Source organism: Numenius arquata, chromosome 9 (assembly GCF_964106895.1).
Source record: "Numenius arquata chromosome 9, bNumArq3.hap1.1, whole genome shotgun sequence".
NCBI lineage: Eukaryota > Metazoa > Chordata > Aves > Charadriiformes > Scolopacidae > Numenius > Numenius arquata.
In genome coordinates, this window is record NC_133584.1 from 35,451,124 (window position 1) to 35,472,942 (window position 21,819).

General features: G+C 40.8%; 1 protein-coding gene across 5 annotated transcripts in view; it reads left to right on the forward strand.

Annotated features, from left to right (window-relative positions):
- DST (dystonin) overlaps positions 1 to 21,819 on the forward strand; it is a 329,300-nt gene that overhangs the window by 103,005 nt on the left and 204,476 nt on the right. For all 5 annotated transcript variants that reach the window (XM_074153812.1, XM_074153811.1, XM_074153813.1 and 2 more), the window contains one exon: positions 6,949 to 7,010. In XM_074153812.1, coding sequence (XP_074009913.1) covers positions 6,949 to 7,010 — 62 coding nt within the window. The remainder of the gene's footprint in view (positions 1 to 6,948; positions 7,011 to 21,819) is intronic.

Consider the following 21,819-nt stretch of genomic DNA (forward strand, 5'->3'; position numbering starts at 1 on the left):
AAGTAGGAGAAGGAGCTAGTGGTACTTTTCCTGTGCTTGGGTGGTTTTATGGCTAAAAATACTTCAAACGGTGATGGAAACAGCCGCACATAATACAAGCTTTTCTTATAGGGTTTAAACATAAATAATAAATGTTTTGGGTGTGAGCACTTTCCCTTAGATTCTCTGGTGGTCGATGGATACTCTTCTTGCATAACCGAACTTCCTGTGGCTCTGCATCAGTTCCAGATTTCAGACCTTTGGGAGTAACATAGTGAGAAAGAAACACTTTGTGCCTTATCTTTCTGAAAAGCCGCATTTGTATCTATACAACGGCAGCATCATTCATGCCCCTTTGTGTGTGCACGGAACTCGTCAGTGGTAGTTGAAAATTCCCATCCATGAGCCAGGCGCGTTGGAATTGAAGCTCGTCTTGAAGGGGGAAGTGATGGCAGTAAGCGGTAAACGGGAAAGAGAAATGAAGGAATTTTACCTGAATGAAATAAGACTTTGAGAAAGGCATTTAGGTTTTCATAGTTTTTAAGAAATGAGCCAATTAGGCAATGCATTTCAAGAGTTTGTGCCTTAATTATGAATGCCTAACAATATTCATTTTTGCTTGCATTTCTTAAATAGTAAGATATATCCTTTGTGTAAGAATCCTTGTCTATCCTGCTGCCCCTTTTTGACAGTTCTTCAGGGTGAAACCCCACCATTATGTCTATCCTGAATTCTGTTGTCCACGTTTCACTATCTAGACTCATAAACTATACATATTATTTTTATTTTTTTTTAAATTATTCCTTCTCATATGTGGACTGTGTCTCTCCCTTGCTCCCTGCCCTTACTATCTTTCTTCCTCTGTGCTGTCTAAACTGTGTACCTTACCAGTCTGTCTCCAGTTATCCTCTTATTTTGTATTTGGCTGACAGGGCCTCCATTCAGTCCTTCTAAAAAAAGAAGTAACGTGATGCTGTCTCCTAGGCAAGCTCCTGCAAACTGCTAGCAGTATTCCCCAAGCTGTCCTGATGTGAACACCAACAGGGACATAAACAAGAAATGTTACCAGTTCGGATTTCATAAATCTAAGGGGAAGCTGATCAAATTAAAAAAATGACAGAGGTGGTAAAATATAAAATGTTGTTTTTAAGCTTGACAAATGTCTCCTGCTCTTCAAGAACAGCTGATTTTAGACTAGCAGCATTATATATTAAAATGCATGAAATATTCTTTTGAAATCTAAAACATAGAGCACTATCTGTAGCAAAATATGCTCCATTAGACGAAGCAAATACTTAAGAAAAAGCTGGGTTGTTACGTGATCTTACTCTGAGAAAAATGTCATATTTACCCAGGACTTTTGGGGGTGAAAATAACAAGAACTTAGTAGAGATCCTTTAGCTGAGAAGCTCATCTTTCATGACAAACACTAAATGTATATTGCCATTCTAGTTCTGGTTGACTAAATTAAGTATTTCGTAGATGTCTGGGTTTGGTGTGGATTTTCTGGGGTTTGGGTGGGGTTTTTTTGTGTGCTTGGGTTTTTTTGGTCAAGTTAGAAACTGTTGAAGATAACTTGGGAGTTCTCTGTTTTCCTGTAGTTCTTCTCATACAGTAAATATTGACCCCACGACAGCAGGTGCTGGATGTGTAAGGCTTGCAGACCCGGTGTTTATCTTGACTGTTGCAGTGGGGTCGAATATGCGGATATCCCCATACGAGGCCCCTAAGTTTATTTTTTTCAGAATTCACCATAGCTGTCATCTTGTTAGAAAAACGGATGGATGCTAGTTCAGCCTTGATATTTTTATAGCAGGAAGAATATATATCTTTTTTTATTATCAGAAGTCATTGCCGAAGTATGTAGGCTTTTATATGCTGTATGTCTTAATGAAAATACGGGACACAGTTCACAGCATAGGTCTGTACTCGTGCACTTTACTGTATAATAGAGTTTTATTAATTTCCAAGTTTGTCTATTTTAGGACACAATGCAGGATCAAGGATAATCCCAGTTTTTGCTCATTGCAGGGGGGTTGGACTAGATGACCTGTAAAGATCCCTTCCAACACAAACTATTCTATGATTCTTTGTAACAGAGGTAACTTTCACTGAATCCTTGTTTCAGATAGTCAAAATTGATATATAAGGTCTATAGAGAGGGGTAGTTTAAATCCAGCTATAATTAGGATACCCAGTAATGAGCTGAAAGTTAGTAGGTTACCTATCAGTAAGGTTATTCAGTACTTCCATATGGAAAATCCTGTAGTTTTAACTTTCCAAACTAGACTAGTTTGAACTGAGATTTTACCTTCCTAGAGACTGTTTCAGATTGCGATATGTTTGTTGGCTGTCCTCTGGTTCTTAATCAATAAGCAAGAATGACTAATTGGTACAAACTTGGAAGGCCTGTGAGAAGTTAAGGTCAGGTTTGCAGGAGCAGAGAGCAAGGCCTCCTAGATACGGCGTTTCAGCACTTACTGCAGAACTGGGTTTGTTCCCTATTTCTTACATAGCTTTGCAACTCTGTCGTGAAAGAAAAGTTTTCCCAAGAGATCATACTTTAATTATGCTCTATTTTTTGAGCGCGATGTTTGAGATATCAGGGTCTAGTTTGCAGAAGGAGTATTAGGAATACCAGAGGAAAACCTATCGTGGAATGAATTTTGTCTTCAGAGCTTGAAAAATGGGGAATGAATAGGTTTGGTGCTCCATAGTCAACAACAACATGACACACATTATTGAATAACTGTTCCTTAAATGCATGGCATCCTTCTATGCAGTAGACATAAGTCTCATAAAAAATAATAAACAGTCTTTTACTTGAACATCAGAATGTATATTCCCAAGGAGGTTGTATTAAGGTTTCACAGCCGGTTTTAATTCCAGTTTTAACTGCACTTTTCAGTGCTTCACTTTGCAACCTTAATAATGTTCTTTTAACGCAACTTTTTGAGTTTAACATAAATAGGTATTGGAAACAGAAACAATATGAGCAAAAAACCTGGTGCATTTATACATGAGTAAGCAATAATGCCTATCAGGGCGTTTGTAAATACCTGGACAAATGTGGAAAAACCTGTTCCTGTCTAGCCTTTCCTACAGGCAAACAAATACCAGCAGAGCAGCAAATGTGACAGCAATGCAAAAAGCTGCCTAAGAAACGGCGATTTTTTTCAAGTTTGTCACTAGGTGGAGGAAATCCAAACATTGGTATTTTCCCCATTAGATGAAGAAAGCAGCACAGAAATTTGCAGCTCATCTAGAAAACTGGGGTGTTTCGTACTCCAGTGCTCTTCTTGCCTTTCCTTCCCTTTCTCTCCCTGTGGAGAGAAGCCCGCTGCTCTTGTTCAAACCGGTGGTGTCTGGTGTGGTTGCTCAGAGAGAGTTTCAGGTTGCCTTCAGGCAGAGAGGACCACTCAGCAGCTTCTCCCCAGGACAGCATTCAAGGGGCATCAATCCCGCTTGTTGCCTTTGGTATAGTTCTGGTAGGAAACCCATCCTCTTGAGAAACCGGTCTAGTTTTCAGACGCTGCAATCCATAGGGATTCACGGGATGAGGCATTGGTATTAGAAGGATCTGGCCTCTGAATTTGTCCTTGGGATTGAGGAATTACAAGAACACGCAATGAGATATCTTCTTAGTTGCAGCAACTGCTTTTTAAATCCAAATTTTCTAATCTGGAGCCTGCTTAGATGCTGCTGTGTTGTAGTGTAGGTTCATAAAGTCGGTGTCAATCTGTTAAGACTGGAGACATCTTCTTGTGGTCAGTTCCAGGCATTTCAGTTTGTGTGTCTGGTATCAGAATAATGTCTGTAATATATGTGTCTGCAATAACAGGTGAAAGCAGAGAAGCTCAAGTTGATTAATTAACCACTGAGAGTTTATTGTGATGATCTACAGATCAGATGACCTTGGAAGATGTGTTTTCTTTCTGCAGCTCCTGCCTCACCTGTATTCTTAAATTACCTTGGCTCACACAGCACTGCTGCTGCTCCTTTCCTGGGGACACTCTTTCTTCGCTACTCACTGCTGGTATAGGAAAAAAAAAATAGACTTCCTGCTTTGAAAAGCTCAACGAACAAACATAGATGCTTAATTTACTTTTTATTGTGAGTTAAATCCAGAGAACTGGCCGTTTTGCTTGCTGGGACAGCAGATGGGCCGTTTGCTACTGGTTGGTTGTGTTGTGTTTTTTTTTTTTTTTTTTTTTTTTAAAAAGGGGAGTTGCTACTTTCTGTCAGCTGGGAGAAGCCCTGGTCACTCCTTGGCTTTCCTTTCCCTCCAAAGAAAAGAAACTCTGAAGTTTTGAAGGGAAGAATGAGACAGTTTGCTGAAGACGAAAAGGAGGGGAGCGTAAAGCTGGTGGCAGTAATGTGCTGCATGGGTCAGTAACGAACGCGTGCCGCCGCGCGGGCAGGGCTGCCCTCCGGGGGAGACAGAGCCCTCCAGGGGGAGAAACTCTCAACAGACTTTCAGATTTCTTTCCATAGTTTGGTCCCTTTTTTTCTGTAGTCTGTCTTCTAGTTACTTCATTTGGGGGCTTGATTGGGTGTGTTCTGCTCCGAGCTTGAGCACGCTGAATGCTATTGCACTGCGCTTTCCTCCGAGCGTGCGTTTGCTTTCTGGAAACATTTGGGGTTTTGATTAAAAAAAATCCCCATGGTGGTGGTTTAGGTTTTTGGGTTGTTTCTTTGTTTGTTTTTGTTTTAATCCTGATGGTTTTCACAACATGACAGGTGACAGCTTTCCTCCTCGTACACATTTGTGTATGTCAGGTACACAATATGAGTGTGTATAGGCATATATGAGTGTAATATATGCATATATAAAAGGAATATGGGTAGTCAGCATCACTTCTTTTACTTATGTTGGCATTTTAATTTAAAATAGAGTTGAAATTAATAGTCACTGCATGGTCTAACAAGATAAAAAGTGGACTTTTTTACAATTTTTTTTTTTTTTTACTGTTGCCACAGCAACATTTCCTAAAGTGTAAAACTTTTCTGGTAGTTAGGTAAGCTCAGCTGGTTTTGACTCAGGAAAAAAGACATTTTGTACACTTGTGGCCTGAAATATTAAATTCTCGGTTTTGAAAACTTGTATTACTTTTAAAACAGCTACCCATAATGGAACGATTAAAGAGAAAGTATTTCTGGATTTCTTTTATTTCTGAGATTTTCTGTTCTCTACATCTACCAAACCAGAGCTTCTACCTTATCAGGATAAATTACCGGTGTTGGAAATGCTGTCTCACTAGATGAAGGCTATAAGGAAATGTATATACAGCGAAAAGTTTCCTTAATCTGCCAGATTTTTATTCTCCAGTAGTGCTGCTTTGCTCTTTAGTTTGTCTCTTACTCCTCTTTTTTGGGTCCTTAACTAGAATAAGATAGCGTGGAGCGGGGGGAAAAGCATATGCCAGAAGCTTGGGAGATCTTGAGTGGCATGGAGGAGGTGTTTAGGGATCAGCAGCTATTCTATATAGAGCTGAATGTACACATATACTACACATAATACCTGAAGAACTCATTGCCACAGTGAACTATGGCTATGAAAGCTATAGGTGTGCTAAACAATGATTGAAAAAAATAGGAGAAAAATCATACATCTAGGACTCTTAAGTGCAAAGATCTGTATAAGCATGTAGAAAGTCTGTGAGTCATATAAGGGAGGAGTATCCAAAGGCTTCACAGGCTTTTGCTTGTCTTGTTTTTTTTGCATTTGTTCCTGAATACTCCTTTCCCATTACTGTTAGGAAGAGCATGTGGTGCCCGGGATGGACTCTTGTAGGATCTCACACCGTTTTGAAAGACCTGAGTATCACACCAGAAACTTGAAAGTCCATGAATATGGACTTCCTGTGAAATTTTTTTTTTTATTACTTATGTTACCTTTGACCAATCTGAAAACTGTGTTTTTCAATGTAAAATACAGAATCTGATTCAATCTTCTAGTGATGGCAGTAGCTGCAGAAGGGTCTTGTTTTGCTACCTGAGCTCCTTGCTTATTCTCAACCACGCTACAAATAGCCTGAGTCAATGAAACAGCTGCAATTTTGTTGTACAGGTTCTTAAGGGATCTTGCTATTTCAAGCTTGCACAGATGGTCCTGGTCCTGATGCACCGCGACTCCTGCTCCGGGACTGGGAAGGGGGTTGTACTGGCTAGTGACCATACAACCATACGTAGCTTTGTGGAGATAACTCAGGCGCTGGAGGGCTCTGTAGAATACATAAGGATGGGAAGTATATACAAGCAGGATGCTTTCCTACCTGGAGTCTGTTGCTTTTATTGTTTCAATATTTCAATATTTAATGTTTCAATATTCTGTGGGAATATTTCAATATTCCCTGCCATGCCAGGGAGCAAACTGCTGGCAGTGGCCGGGTCCCATATCTGGGTTAGTGGACACCTCTGGATGTGTTATAGAGGATTAAAAGAACAAGAGTGCTTTCTCCGATTGGAGCTGTTGCTGATCCTTGTGTGGTGGAACAATGGTGATATTCTAGTCAAAAAGCATAGCCATTAAAAAAGCCGGCTTTGATACAGTAAGAGATTTTTCTATCGGTAAATACTTTAATAATTAATTGGATTTTAGAGACTATAAGTAGTATTTATAGCTTATAAAGTTTGCCTTGATCTTTTTAGTTCATTTTAGGGAATAGTTGACTTCTAGGAAATTATAGTTGTGTCAGTAGTGCTGCTGTCGTACCAGCAGGGCTGTCACCCTGGAGGAGCTCACCTGGAACTTGTGCCCAAGAAACTGTTACGTGACATGCTGTGGTGTACTGCAAAAACATCTCCATGCTGTTATTTTAATGAGACATTTTAGAGCCTTTACAGGCTATACTGTTTTTAAACTTTATTAGAATGTTAATTTTATAAAGCTGTCCATTAAAAAAAATAAAAATCTTTTGCATCATTTGTAGGCTGTTAAACCCTTTTCTTTTTCCTTTTTACCTCCAGATGAGCGGGACAAAGTACAAAAGAAGACCTTCACAAAATGGATAAATCAGCATCTGGTGAAGGTCAGTTGATATTTCTGTGATGTCTGGGTGACTGATGATTACAGCAGTGATTGTCTTTTACCAAGTGTTTGATTTCAGGATGCAGCTGCGTTACATATAATAACGAAGATCTTAAATGGTGAGAATTATGCATGTACGTTGTCTTTGAGAAGTCGTGGGGGAGTTGAAGTGCTGCTGTCTGATATCCCAAGGAGATCTATTTGAATACTTGCATTTGAAATTAAAATGAGTCAAAGTTTAAGGGACATGATTTCTTTCTAGAAAGCTTGGCTCTTTTCTGTCATTAGACTGTTACGCCTGTAGCACTGCAGCTGAGGCAAATGAACTTTTTTATTATTTTTTAAAATTTTTTTAAGTACCATGTTGAGGACAGGGAAACGACCTTGAGAAGGATAGCTCTAGATCATCCTCTGGCATCAGTATGCTGCTCGTGGATTAAAAATAGAGGCTTTCTAGGGACAAAAGTCAGTTTTGAACATCTTTCTTCTGAATAGCAGTGAACTTTGCCTCAGGGGCAGAGCACATCATTATAACAACATGTACAGCTTTTAGTCAACAGAGAACTAAAAGCTGTGAGTTCACCTTCACTGCATGGCCCTTCAGTTCTAAATTTAATCTGCTGTTTCAGCGCCAACTGTCTAACCCAGACATTTCACTGGAGCAACAGATCGTATAATTACTTAACGCAATTTGCTTTGATTTTTTTTTTTCTTTTTCCCCAGAGATTGAATTCATGTAGAAGTCACATTAAATAAAAATGTATCTGCAAACTGTCAGTTGAGATTTAATTAATAAGCATAGTGTATAATGTTCAGAAATTGCTGTAAAGATTTGCTCATGTTCATATTTAGAGAAAAATACTTTTTTTTAGGCAGCAACTTAATTACCTCTCTGCTTCTTGTGACTGTACTTGTGGGTATTTGAGAAATATTGGACACTGAAGTGTAACAGGGTTTCTTCAGGGATGTTTAAATTCAACTTGGAATGCTCCTTGAATCTTTAGAAGATGCAGAATTCTGGTTTCGCATCTTTTTGGAACCAGGATAGCTCTTGGAAATGATGTGACTTAAGGAGCTAGCAAGGCGTGGAGGTGAAGTTTGGTCCCAGGTTTATCTTTAGCAAGAGACCTCTCTTCTACAGTGGTCTTTTAGTCCTTCCCACCATGAGTGAGCCATCAGGAGTGGTCCTGACGTCAGCCTCGGTGCAGCAGCAGCTGCGTACAACCTTTCCATGCACAGGGTGAGTCTGGAGCGGTCATACCAATAGGTTTTCCTTTGTGGATTTGCTAGACCAAGAGGAATCATGCTGTGTAGAAACAGCTGCTCCAAAGACAAGAGACTACAGACCTGCAGCCGTCCCTTTATGGATTTTACCTCTTATTTATAATATAAGAAAAATATCCATTGTCCAGCACTTCAGACAAATTAGATTTAAAGAAAAAAGCATGCAGGAAGATTGCCAGTACTCTGGCAGCAAAATGCAATCTCCAAATTAACCATCTCCTTCTAATTGAAGGTAATTGTTACTATGTTTGTAGAAGTTATTGATCTTTTTCTGTATTAAAGATGTATTTTAAAGATGTAGTTTTAATTTTCTGTGGGAAGCAGAAAAGTCTGTCTGAAGCTTTTAAACATAAGTTTAAATTATGCCTGTTTTTACAGAAGAGCAGTGTATTGAAAATGATATTTCTATACCCCATTATTTTACACAATTTTAAAACATGCACAGTCATCATTGCCATACTGTCAACCTCCTGGAACTAGCTTAAAAAAGATTTAGACTCTAAAACTGTAAGGAAATCGGGGTAAAGAGTTCATATTAAATCCTTTTGACTTGCTTGCCAAGGTCAGTGGCTTTAGGCCTTCATCTTCAAATAGTTCTCAGTGTGAATGATTGTAGAGAGAGATATATATAGATACACGTGTGTGTCTGTACTACTGGCCTTGATTTTCATCTCAGATCGCTCACTTTAGAATTCAAGTAAAGGTTGATAACTTACACAAATACAGTTTGACTATGGCTCTTCCATTAACTCTGAGTTTATGTAGCAACTCAACTTTTTTTGGAAATACTCAATTTGAAAGCAGTTGGTGATACAGTTGTCAAATTTCTGTTCTTCCAGCATTTTTTCTAGGACAGTGTTTTGCATGGAAATTAAAATCAATCCTTCAAATGCTCTCTCTTAAGACACAAAGGCATGTTTAGAAAATACTATATAATGGAGGGAATGCAGAAAAAGTATGACCATAAATGACTAGCATAGTCTCTAGACCTGCCCTGGTGTATGCATTAAGATGAATTTGAGTTCTAGTTTTCAGCTTTATTACCTTGGATTTAATACAAAATACATGCAACTCATATTTGCCCACTTGCTGCCAATAGCTTGTTGCAGACCCAAAAAAAAAGGTAGGAATCAGCTTATTTCAGGCATCTCAATAGCTTTACTTGAGGTAGTTGCCCAGACTTCTTTTGTAGGTAGCAGAAAGAGCAGGCCTTCCTAGATGTCTCAGACATCTACTACTTTAGTGGGAGATGAATTGTGTCCTAGAAGTGCTTTCACTCCACTGAAGAAGGAGGTCAGTGTGCTTCATCTGTCACTGTGTAGGGCTCAAGTGGAAAGGATGAAGGTGATCATGGAAATTATGAGAGAACCTGGAAAGCGCCAGACCATGCGTGTGGACAGGACCCCACTATGGGCATGGGGACGGATTGCATTTTTCTGTCATCTTTTTCCCCATCCTAAAGATGGGGATTTCTTTACTTTCTCTTTCCCCACTTTCTTTTCTTGGTCTCCTGTTTCTGTTTTGGTTTTCTCGTCTCTTTTTTTTTTTTTTCCTTTTTTTTTTTTTTCTTTTTCTCCTGTTTCTGTTTTCTCCTGTTGTCTCTTCTTATTTTTTTCACTGGTTGTTTAGTTCTTTCTTGCTCATTTTAATTAATCTTCTGCTCTTCTGCAGTCCTTGGGAAAGTACCAGACTCGTATCCCTTTATAGTAGTATGTTCAGAAGAGTTTTTTCTAGGTCAGCAGCACGATGCTTTTATGGGTTACCATTGTTCGTTAGGGGATGGCATGGAAGCTTACTTTTGTTCTTCTAATTAACTTCTGTATTTATGGGATTCACTGGGTAACCACAAACGACAAGACGGCTGAGAAACATTTACCCTTTTGCCTGCCGTTGCCCATCTTTAGTTGCATTAGATTCAAAGCATGTAAGTGCATAATATATAAAATTCAGTGCTTGAGATTAGTCCCTTGTCAGTTCAGTGACTAGTTAAGCACGTATTCGTGTACTTTACTAAACTAGAAACACAGTCATTGCAGAAATATTTCCTGCAAATGATCTTGAGATAGGTAGTTTTAGAGGCAGGTACCTAATGTGTTATTTGCAAAATTCAACTGTTCAAGTTATCTTTGAATTCCACAGTTGAGGATCAAGTGGACTGTCACTACATTTTTTAAATGCTAAAGGTTTTCTTTTGAGTTGATAATACATTTTCCTAGGGCTGATTAGAGCACTGCACTTGCTAAGGCTACTGTTTAATGTCTGATGGTGGGGCTCCAGTTTAAACGTTATCTTTCACTTCTTGTTGACATATGGGCTGGAGAGGTGAGATATTGGACTTCAGACTTGCCTGCTGCTGTGGTATGAGCTTCGCGGGAGAAACTCTCATGCCGGCGTAGCATGGCAGTGGGGTAGAGATCTTGGAACTTCTCCAAGCCTGCCTCTGCTTCCAGCAAGCGTTTCACTTTGCTGTTGCAAAATAGGATGTTAAATTCTAGTACTTGCTACAGCAGTAAGTAACCCTTGATGTAAGAAGAACAGGTAAATTTGTGGAAGCAAGGAGTTTCATTCTAGTGTATCGGGTTTGCACGGTCCTAAAGCACCCAAAGAGAAACACAACTTCTACGAAAGCCTGGAAATTCTTCCTGATGCTCCTTTGAATCCCAAAACCTAAGGAAAGAATGAAAGAAATGTGAAATACAGGGGGAGGATGAGATAAAAGTGGGGAAAATAAAAAAGTTGATGATGGAAAAAAGAGTAAATGCTGACAAATTCTTTTTTGTTGTTCAGTTCCTTTCTCAAACCAATTGAAAAATATTTGTGTAGTGCCAGATCTTATTCTTGACAGATTAAACAGGATATTTTGAAATACTTAGTTTCTTTATCAGAAATTATGATGAACAGAAATTAGGTCTAAAGGCAAGGCAACCAGAGACTGGCTAGATCAGCGGTCTGGTGGGGAAAATATGGCGAACACCCAGTTATCTTCCCTCCAAGGGAAAATGTTTCTTCTTTTTCATGGAAGAAAAGGTTCTAGCAGCAATAGTGCCTGAGCAGCTCCCTGGAGAGGGAGAGCTGTCCTGCCCATGGCACTGGCAGGGACCCCCGCCACTCGGTGCCCGCTGCAGTGCAGCCTGACGTGGGACTGGCCGGACCTCGGGAGAAACACAGTGGTGATGGGAGCAATGGACAGCATCCTTGCATAGTCATTAGTGACTCCAAAAGTCACTTTTAAAAGTCTTATGAGGAAGAAGGCTTTTATGAGTAGCAGGAGAAAATTCTTTTAAAAAATGTTTTAAAGCTCAGGGTTCAAAATCCCATACTGTGTTGCAGTGACGGTGCATTAGAGAGAGAGTGAGCAGCTTTTTGTTGTGCAAAGACTGAATAAATAATTCAGAATAGAAACCTGGAGTTATTGATTCCTGTGCGTCCTTGAGGCAGCACACAATTTGTAAATGGCCACTTAGGGTCGATTGCTTCGTGAAATGTTCAGGTATGCGCTTAATGGCAGAGGGACCGTTACTGGTACAGCGCAGTTGTTCCCTTGCTGAAAGCTGGCGCTTCACTGACACTAGTGGTAATCATTTTAGATAGCACTACTCTGCAGTGTCTTCTTTTTAGCTGTGCAGTTAATCTAAAATTCCCCACCTCCTCCTCTTTTAGAGATGAACATTTTTTTAGCTCTACATTTATATTTATTTTAAGTGATGAGGCACCTGGTCTTAGCCTAACAGTATTTTTAAAAAAAAAAACTCAATGTAACACCTTTCATTTTTGAAACATACTTTGAAAAAGCATGTTTTGGGTTTTATTTCCTGTGTTAAGGAAAATAAGATAAAGATTGCTTGCTGTGCTAGTGCATCTAAATGAGCCTTCTCTATATTCCTCGTAGCTGATTCTGACAGCTGCTGCAAACTGTGCTGGGAGCAAATCCTGTGAAATCTCACTTCCAGCACGGCATGCGGTTTGCTTTAGGCATTGGGTGCAGCTGAAATATCAGTATTTCCTTCTCTATTTTGTTTTTCAGTTGTTCAGCAAGGCCTATGGTCTTCTTGGTACAGGAGAATATTTCTATTTGTCTCCTGAATATGTTTGCTGTTTTGTGTTCAGGACCGTTCTAAAAGATCTTGAAGTATTTTTTTCTTTGAGACTTGCTCATTCCGAAAAATATATAAAAATAACTCTTGAAGAAGATCATAAGTTAATGGTATGAAGAAGTATTTGATTTTGTTATTTTCCCTGGAAATACGCACAATTATAGTTTATTCATGCTACATTTCGTACAAATTTTTCAAAAGTCTTCCACTTGGAGGTAAACCACACATTTTTCATCTGCTTATTATAATCTATAGGTGCTTGCAAAGTAGATCATCAAGCAAACTCAGGACTTTTTTGGCGCTTAATCAAAGTTTAGACAAGGGAGGAAGGTAACCAGGAGATGGTGAGGAAAAGTAGCAACAGAACACCAGAAGTTAAAGCTGAAAAAAAGGAGGAAATGTGTATAAAGTTTTAGAGGCTAATGATAAACCACATCACAAAATCTCTCTGCAGGCAGCTATATAAATAAATCCACATCAATAAAAACTGTGCCACAGATTTCAAGTTTATTTGATCCTCTTAATGCATGCAGACTTCATGACTAATTGGGAGCAGGAAGGAGAATAATTGAAAAAAGTAAATTAAATATGCATGAAATACATGATAGCTTGAGTGCATTGATATTTTTATGGCATGCAGCACTATTGAACTGGTTCGGTGTATGTTTTATGATCCCTTTTATTGTGGTGTTTGAGGTTTTTTTAGAATTGTTTTATATAGGTGCTCATATATGAAAGAATGAGTATAAAGAGAATTAAGTCTACCATGAGGTTACTGTATGATGAAATAGAACCACTAGTATCAATATGTTTCCTATGGTAGACTAATACATTAATTAATTCTCTTTTTGTGGGTTCATTGTTTGCAATTTGCTCTCAGCGTAGATTTTATTTAGTATTATTTATTCCTTAGAGATCGCAAGAGATAAAATTATATGGTTTGCAATCAACTGTTGGCTTTTTAATTAATTGTTAAATTATGCATGGAATTACATTTTATCTATATACTTTTGATGTATCCACATTTAATAATCATTTCTATATAGGTTTAGAAATACTCTGGCTTGATCTTGCTCCCATGGGGCCAGTGTAATTGTGCCATTGGCTCCAGTGGGAGCCAATATGTGGACTCCAGAGAGTAAGCAACCTCCAGTGTTATCATAAGCATTACCAAAATATTTCATTCTACAACAATATTTCATATACTTTGTAAAGTCATTGGCCTGAGGTAATATAGATATGTGACTACATGAAGACCTAAGGAGGTATAAGAATAAGTCATATGTGGTGCTTTGAACGAGGAAATTTAAAGATAGTAACATAATGTTTAAAATCCTCACCTACCTACTGAAATACAGTACCTTGGGTTTAATCAGAATAACGTTATATCCGTCAGCCTTACATTTTACCTGTTTAGGCAGATGTGGATTGTATTGCCTTTGGTCTGAGTTAGTGTATCCCTGTGGTTTTAAGCTGTGGAAGGCAGACCTATTGGCTGGGGTTTATGTTATTAGCATTGCATTTGTATACTTTAAAGAATTCATCCCTGATGAGGTACATTTGGTGAGATGTGGTACAGGGCTGGAGGCGTTTCTGTGGCACAGCTCAGCTCATCACCAAGCAGGTGTGCAAACCAGGTCAGGGCACGCTGGCTGTTGTTTTCGCTGCCTTCTGCGGGAGTTGGGGTGGCTGCCTCCGGTGTGGACATGCGTCTTGTGAGAGAAGTGCCAGCCAGAGAAACCTCCAGCCTGTCAGGTTCAGAAAGTCACTAGCAAAGCTGATAGTTAGGTCTGGACTGATGGGGAGGGACTGCTTCAAAATTTAAAAAGGGGAGTGTAACTTAACAGCAAGTCATTGCAAAATCCCAGGCTCAACTTTCAAAGAAAAGAGAGAAGTGAGAAGTAGAAAAAGGACAATGAACTTCTAAGCAGCAGAACTGGGGAAAGCAATAGGTAGGTTCTCCCGGGGAAGTGATCCAGGCGAGGGAGGAATGCAGGAGATATGGCAGTCATTAAGGCATTTGTGTTGGAAGCACAAAGGCAGGCTGCAGACAGGCAGGACGGATAGGAGGCATCGTGTAGAATATACTGCTGCTCTTCAGAGACTTGTGAGATACAAAGGAACCATACAAGAAGTGGAAATAAGGGCAGCAGGACTAAAGATCCGTATGAAGGAGTTAGTAAAGCACGGTGGGGTAAAATCAAATAAGTAAAAACTCTGGAATGAGTCACTGTAAGAGTGTGACAGTCCCCAGGAGAAAGGTTCTGTAATTACAAAGAAGAATATGAAGAAGAAAGGAGAGCTATGGATGCATTACCAAGGAAAAAAATGAGAAATAGCATTGAATGGTGTAGAAAAGTCCGAGTTACTCTGGCCTCTTCAGTCTACAAAATGCTGACTTGACAAAACACATTTTAACAAGGTCAGGGTAAAATTCAGATAAGGAAAGAGTAGGTCAAAGAGTATTTAGGTAAGTTATGTGCTTTCTGGTTGTACAGCTTAATTCACCCAACATGAACTAATTGAACTGATTTACAATATTTTATCTTTCTGCTTAAGAATTCAGAGAGGATGGGGGGACTCCTAGGAGTCTGCAGTTACAATAGGCGTAATGTACCTCTCTCGAGCAGAAGAATGGGGAGTTACAGACCTTGCAGGGTAATTTCTCTCCCCGGTAAGACAGTGGAACAGATTACTAAACTATCACTTATCCCACCTTTGGCTGGTGGTTTTTGAAAGCAAGTGGACAAAGGGCAAGTGGTGCACTTGGTGTGTCCACATTTTTTGACATGCTACCACATGTAATCTCATTACCAGATTACTGTCACAAAATTTCAACGAAAGAATCCCAGATACGGTTTGCTTGGATATTGCCATCAGTAACAGCTGCAGCTAGAACCAGCACTAGAAGGAGCCAGTGCCATCAGCTGTGGCTGATGTCATAGAATCATAGAATGGTTGGGGTTGGAAGGGACCTTAAAGATCATCGAGCTCCAACCCCTGTGCCATGGGCAGGGACACCTCCACTAGACCAGGTTGCTCAAAGCCTCATCCAGCCTGGCCTTGAATGCTTCCAGGGATGGGGCATCCACAACTTCCCTGGGCAACCTGTTCCAGTGCCTCACCACCCTCACAGGAAAGAATTTCTTCCTAATATCTAATCTAAATCTTCCCTCTTCCAATTTGAAACCATTACCCCTTGTCCTGTCACTACACTTCCTGACAGAGTCCCTCTCCGGCTCTCAATGTCCCTCATGGCTCCCATCAGGTGCTGCAGCAGCATCATCTGGCTTTGGGAGGCCACACCTGTGAGCCAAGGACCCATCTGCCTTTCACCAGAGATGGCACCCCAGCACCCGCTGCCCTTGCCATGCAGCATCCTCAAGTGAGGACTCAAGCTCTGTCACTTCATCCTTGTAACGATACCCCTCTTTCTCTAATGCTGCAGCTGTACTTACCTCTAGCTCAGGCCTTTTGTCATGTTGTCAGTGTGGCCCTCACCCTGCCACGGTTCTTACCCAAGGTCTTTCACCTGCACGGGGCTGTGTTGGTTTATGCCCAGGGAGCTCCAGGAACTAGAGATGAGCTCCATGCCCTGCCTGTGGGCCAGCACGGTGCTTAGGACTCAGCTCGTAATTCTGCCTTTTCGTAGACATGAGTGTGCTTGTGGGCACGTGGTTGTGAAACTCCGCCTGGCCACACAACTCCTGATCTTTGCGGCGACAAGAGTTTTGCAGCCGTCTGTAATAAAGCGGTAAGAAGATAAGTCTTCTTGGAAAATCAAGGACGGACTGTGATAATTGAGTTTGTTTAGTCTGGAACAGAGAAGACTGAAGGGAGATGTGATAACGTGTCCTCGGTATCTAAAAAAGTGGTTATGCAGAGGCTGGTGAACAAGTGTTTTCTGAGGTCAGGCTCTAAGGAGGGGGACAACAAAAAATTTAGCTTAGTTTACAGAAGATTAAGTGGTTGGAACTTGATGATCTGTAAGGTCCCTTCCAACCTGAACCGTTCTATGATTCTAGTTTGAAGATTAGCAAGAAAAATCCCCCTTCCTGGAAAGCAAGTAAACACTGAAGTATATGTATTACACTGTAGAATACCCTTTTAGGAATAAATTAGAGAAGCCTCTCTGGCGTATTCTAGCCAAACTCGGTCTGCACCACTGCACTGGGTGGGGTGAGGTTATCTCTTCAGTCCTTTTTAGCCTTATAGTTGTATGATTCTGTGACAGCCCAGGAAGGCCCAGCCCTTCTCTGGCAAAATTATATTAAACTTCCGAGTCTTAGAGCTGGTCGCTGCCAAGTTCTTTACCAGAGCTTGTATTTTCATTGAATTAACAATCTTAGCCACATCAATTCTCCAGTTCCAGTGAGCGTACCCTCTTTCAGTGAGCTACCCCGTGAAGTGAAACTTAGTCATGTTTGGATTGTTTTCTTCATTAATTTGTATTTATGCCTTTGTAAGTAAAATATTTGTGAAAGTGGATAAACGTCACAGGTGAGGCTTTAAGCAAGTTGTGAGTCACACTTCAGTTATCATCGGTAGTATGTGCTGAGGCATGTCCTGGTTCGGGACGGAGCAGGCCCAACCTTCTCCTCAGGGACAGAGGCGCTTCCTCTTGCTCGTTGCTGTGGCAACCAGGGTCAGCTGACTCGGTTGTTTATCCTATGGGGAGGGGTGGGCAGGGGTCAGGTGACCCAAACCGACCAATCGGGTGTTCCATCCCGTCTGCCACGCTCAGGGTAAAAGCTGAGGGACCAAAGGGGTCAGGTTGGCTCTTCTTCAGTGGCCTGGCTGCTTTGGTGGCTCTCTGTGTTCAGTGACCGACCTCTGAGGAGCACCCTGTCAGTTTGTCTACCTTTGATGCCGATCCGTGGGTTCCTGAATCAAGACCTGGAATGCAGTTCCCATTCATCACCGAGTCCGGTCTGGAACTTCCCCAGTGCCTGCCGGTTACATCTCCCTGGGAGCTTGATACAGTTCTGTATATATTTGTATATATTATATCTATTTCATGGTTTCCTTTTTCATTTTATTATTACTATTGCATTAGTTTAGTTTTTCTAAACTCATAAATCCCTTTATCTCTCTTCTTCCTCTCCTTGGAGCAAGAGGGGAGGGAGAGCATCTGTCGTCTTGTCATTGGCCAACCCGGCCCAAACTGTGACAAGGCCCTATCCTCCTAACAGCTAGAAGATGTGATAGAGGTGTAGAGAGGGTTTTATAATGTGGACTTTTTAGTTTTTTTAACACTTATAAATATCTTTAAATGTTCTTATACACAAAGGCATTTGAATAACGGGTACTGCATTGAGGAAAAATCATAAAAGGTTACTGAGGCGCAAAATATGATCACAGAATCACAGAATCACCTAGGTTGGAAGGGACCCTTTAAGATCATCTAGTCCAACCAATGAAAAAAAACCAAACAAACAAACAAAAAAAACCCCCCCACACACACAACACACCACACACAACCCACACACACACCACCACACCACCCAACACTAATCCATATCCCCGAGCACCATGTCAACTCCTCTCTTGAATACCTCCAGGGATGGTGCCTCAACCATCTCCCTGGGCAGCCCATTCCAATGCCTGATAACCCTTTCAGTAAAGAAATATTTCCTAATATCTAACCTGAACTTCCCCTGGTGTAACTTGAGGCCATTACCCCTTGTCCTATCATCTGTAACTTGGGAGAAGAGACCGACCCCCGCCTCTCTACAGCCTCCTTTCAGGTAGTTGTAGAGAGCGATAAGGTCTCCCCTCAGTCTCCTCTTCCCCAGACTGAACAACCCCAGCTCCCTCAGCCTCTCCTCGTAAGACTTGTGCTCCAAGATGGACGAGATGAGATGATAGAGATGGACGTGCTGTGCATTAAAATCACAACTGATGCAAGGAGTTCTAATGTGCTGGGTGCATGTCTGGAGTTGGGACCATGGAGCATGGGACCTCGCATGACACCCCACATGTGGCATCTGGTCCCTGTGCTCACTGAGAGCTGTCTGTAGAATGAAGCTTACTTTGGTGAAATAGATACTAAAGCTGGCTGGATATTTCTGTAACTTAAATTAATATTTAGGGCTTTAAATTGTAGTAATAATGGAGTAGATGTCCATTTTATGTTAGTACCCATTTCTACTGAGTTGGGAAATCTACGCAGCATGGGCTCCACTTGGATGTATTAGCTGATCCTAATATGCAAAGTTACAAGTAGCAGACCCACACTGTGCAAGTGTTAAAAAAAGTGAGGGTAGTGCTGTTATGATGATGAAGCAGCGGAATGGGACCCATGGAGGTTTTCCATGTGGCTGGACCAGTGCTGGTTGGGGAGAACCTTCTAGCTCATTCTTCAAAAAGATTTGAGATGCGTGAGCTGGAATGGAGACAAGGTTTATTTTTCTGCAGGAGGAAGAAAGACGGATTTTTGACATTTATGACATTTGGTTAAACTTGTTCTATACAATAAAGGTGTTTCAGATATCACGCAACTACTGAAATCCAGAAGGCGGCTCATGGATGTTGCATGTTTACATCCTAATGTTTGACATAAACATAAGATTATGCTCCTGCTTGCATACTTGGGGACGAAGGGAATATTGGAATGCATTTCATGAAACCAAATACAGGAAGATAAGAAGAAAAATGTAAGGCCAAGATTTAGCAATGGCCTGTTTTTTGTTTTTTTTTTTAATTGAGCAACAGCATATTTACCTTAAAGCAGTACAAGTATATTTTTTATGATTATTAAGAGTTTATCTAGAGACATGTGAAATAGTTGAAGGCTGGGAGCAAAACTCAAAATAGAGTATGCAAAAGAAATGGATTATTAGGCGATTGAGTTGTCTGGAAGAGATGTGAAGGTTAATGTAAAAACAAAACAAAAAGTCACGACTGATCCAATCTTAGATACAAGGACAGGGCTTATAGAGGAGTGGAACCATGAAGTGCATTCAGATCACAAAGTTCTTGTGCTAATAGAACATAGAGAGTTGGCCGGATGAGAAAGTGAAGGATGTACCCAAGGATGCAGCCGAGGATGGATCTTCGTTAGGAAACATCTGTTACAAAGAAAGATCAGGGGTGTTTAACTCTCTTTGGGTGGGAGACTTGTTTAAAGGTGACGTAGTAAAAATATTTGAAATGTTAAAGGGGTTTTATGCAATGGAGTAGCATTAGCTGTGCCTGCTATTCAGGAAAATCAATATCCAGGAATAAAGTTAAGCAGCTAGAAAATGACTCCTGAGTATGAAATCAAAATCAATTTATTTTCAGTGAACTGCAAGAAATATTTCCTGCAGAGAGGATTATCAGACTGGCAAGCAAAAGAAAAGAGTGAGAGTGAGTTTCGGACCACTGAACCTAAACCTGGATTTGCTAGACTTTGCTTGCAAGGGAATAGATGCAGAGAAGAGACCAGGCACAAGTTTTTCGCCTGGTGCCATCTCGCTGCGGGCCCGTGCTGTTGGGCTGGGGGGGAGCCAGTTGGCATGTCCTGGGTGGTGGGTGTCCAGCGCTGGAGCATGTGTGCCTGCCCAGAGCCGGGGGAACAGCACCATCTGCAGCCCAGCAGCCGTCCCCCAGAGGAAGCTGTGCCCAGAGAGCACTATCACAAGGTTAGCCGGTGGTTTAATTGTGCCAGAACTTGTATGCCTGTTTATTTTTAACAGGATGTGTGAACTTTATTGTAGAATTTAGTACCAAACAAAGATCATGACCAGAATGTGTATTTACAGTTTGTTTTTTTCCCTAAAAATAAATTTTTGGGTTTAAAGTGAGGAGATTAAAGAACGCGAGAGACTCATGGGGGAGGATGTCAGTCTGCATGTAACCACTTCGGCTCCCTGATCTCTTGGTGTGACATGAGGTTGGCCATGGACCGCAGCTCAGCACCTCACTGCGCTAACTCATTGGGATGGAATTTACCCGGGGTGGAGCAGCCCTGCTGCGTATTGAGCAAGACTCCTGTGCTTTACGTGGGGGAATCTTAAGAGGTCTGTAGAGCAAAATAAGTAGCCTTGAGATGTTTGAGGAAGCAGACTTGCTTGACAGATCAGTCATGGGGGAATATTTTGACAAATCTGGTATTTTGACAATTACACGCTGCCTTTAAGGAAGGATCTTGTTAGAACCCGCTCAGAATTTTAGCATCTGTCATACATCGTGCTGTGTGTGCTGGCATAGTAAACCTTTATTTTTATACAGAAATAAAACTTTTCATATGAGATATTTGTTTATTCTTTACTCGTGACGTAGATTTATTTATTATCATGCGGTCAGACCTGCCAGTGGGATTCCTCAATTTTCAAAGGGGAAAGGACTAAAACATACAAATTTTCAAAACTTACAGAAAACTGTTTAGTCATGAATAGCACTTTTAATACAACCTGTCCTTTAGAAACAAGCTTAAGTACGTTTTTAGGAAGCTGAAACATTAAGGAACTCAGCAGGATGTCAGGATCTCGTGCAGTGACCACAGCAGTTTTTCAGCAGTCTGAATGCTGATGGCATTTTCTGTGGAACAGGGTAATTATAGGAGCTTTTAACTATCTGTGTCTATTATCTTGGAGAAGGGCGTTTTACTGTAGCTGAAGTGAATGGGAGTCTTAAGGGATCTCTTTTCCATGGGCACTGAGTCAGATTCTGAAAGAATAAACTTTAAGTTTATTGTGAAACTCATGGTGGCCTTGTGCCAGCTGTCCTTGGGACTTATCTGTGACCTCACTGGTAATTAAGGCCCGACCCTTTTTTTCCCCAAACACACCCCTTACAGTTCTAACTTTTGAGCCTTATCGCATTTTTCCTTTGGAAAAGTGGTGATGCTTTATGTCTGAGCTGGGCATTTAATTAACTTTGCTTCCAGAAGCGAGGAGAGCAGTACTTGAAAAGAGTTTCCCAGGCTATGTAGTCTGAAAAGCCACTGTTGGATCCGTAATATTGTAATTCTTCATGGTGCCTGGGGATGACACTGATTTTATAAAGGCTTGTCAGCTGAACTTCTGTTTTTCAAAACAAACGTGATTCAGATTTGATTCTAATTTTGCCTGTTCTGAAAACCGTAAGAAAAGGTCGAATTTGGCATGTTGTCATAATGATCAATTTAGCTTAATTATAATATAGCTAAGGAGACTTCTGTTGTTTTAAGAAAGATACTTGATTACAATTGTCTGCTTTTCTCACCCTGTCGAAATGGATAATTTTGCAAGTTTGTGAGCACAGAACTCTGCCTTGTTTCCAGGCTCTGCAGCCTGCCAGGGCCGTGGCAGTTGCCTCACCTCCCTCAGGGAGTTCCTGGTGGCCTCTGGTACATGGGAGTTACTTCTAGTTATTCCTGCCTGATCTGATTATATACCCTTTTCTGCCTCTTTTGCCTTGAGTCTAGATTCTATAACACGTCAATGTTTGTTTCTGCTACTTCCTACA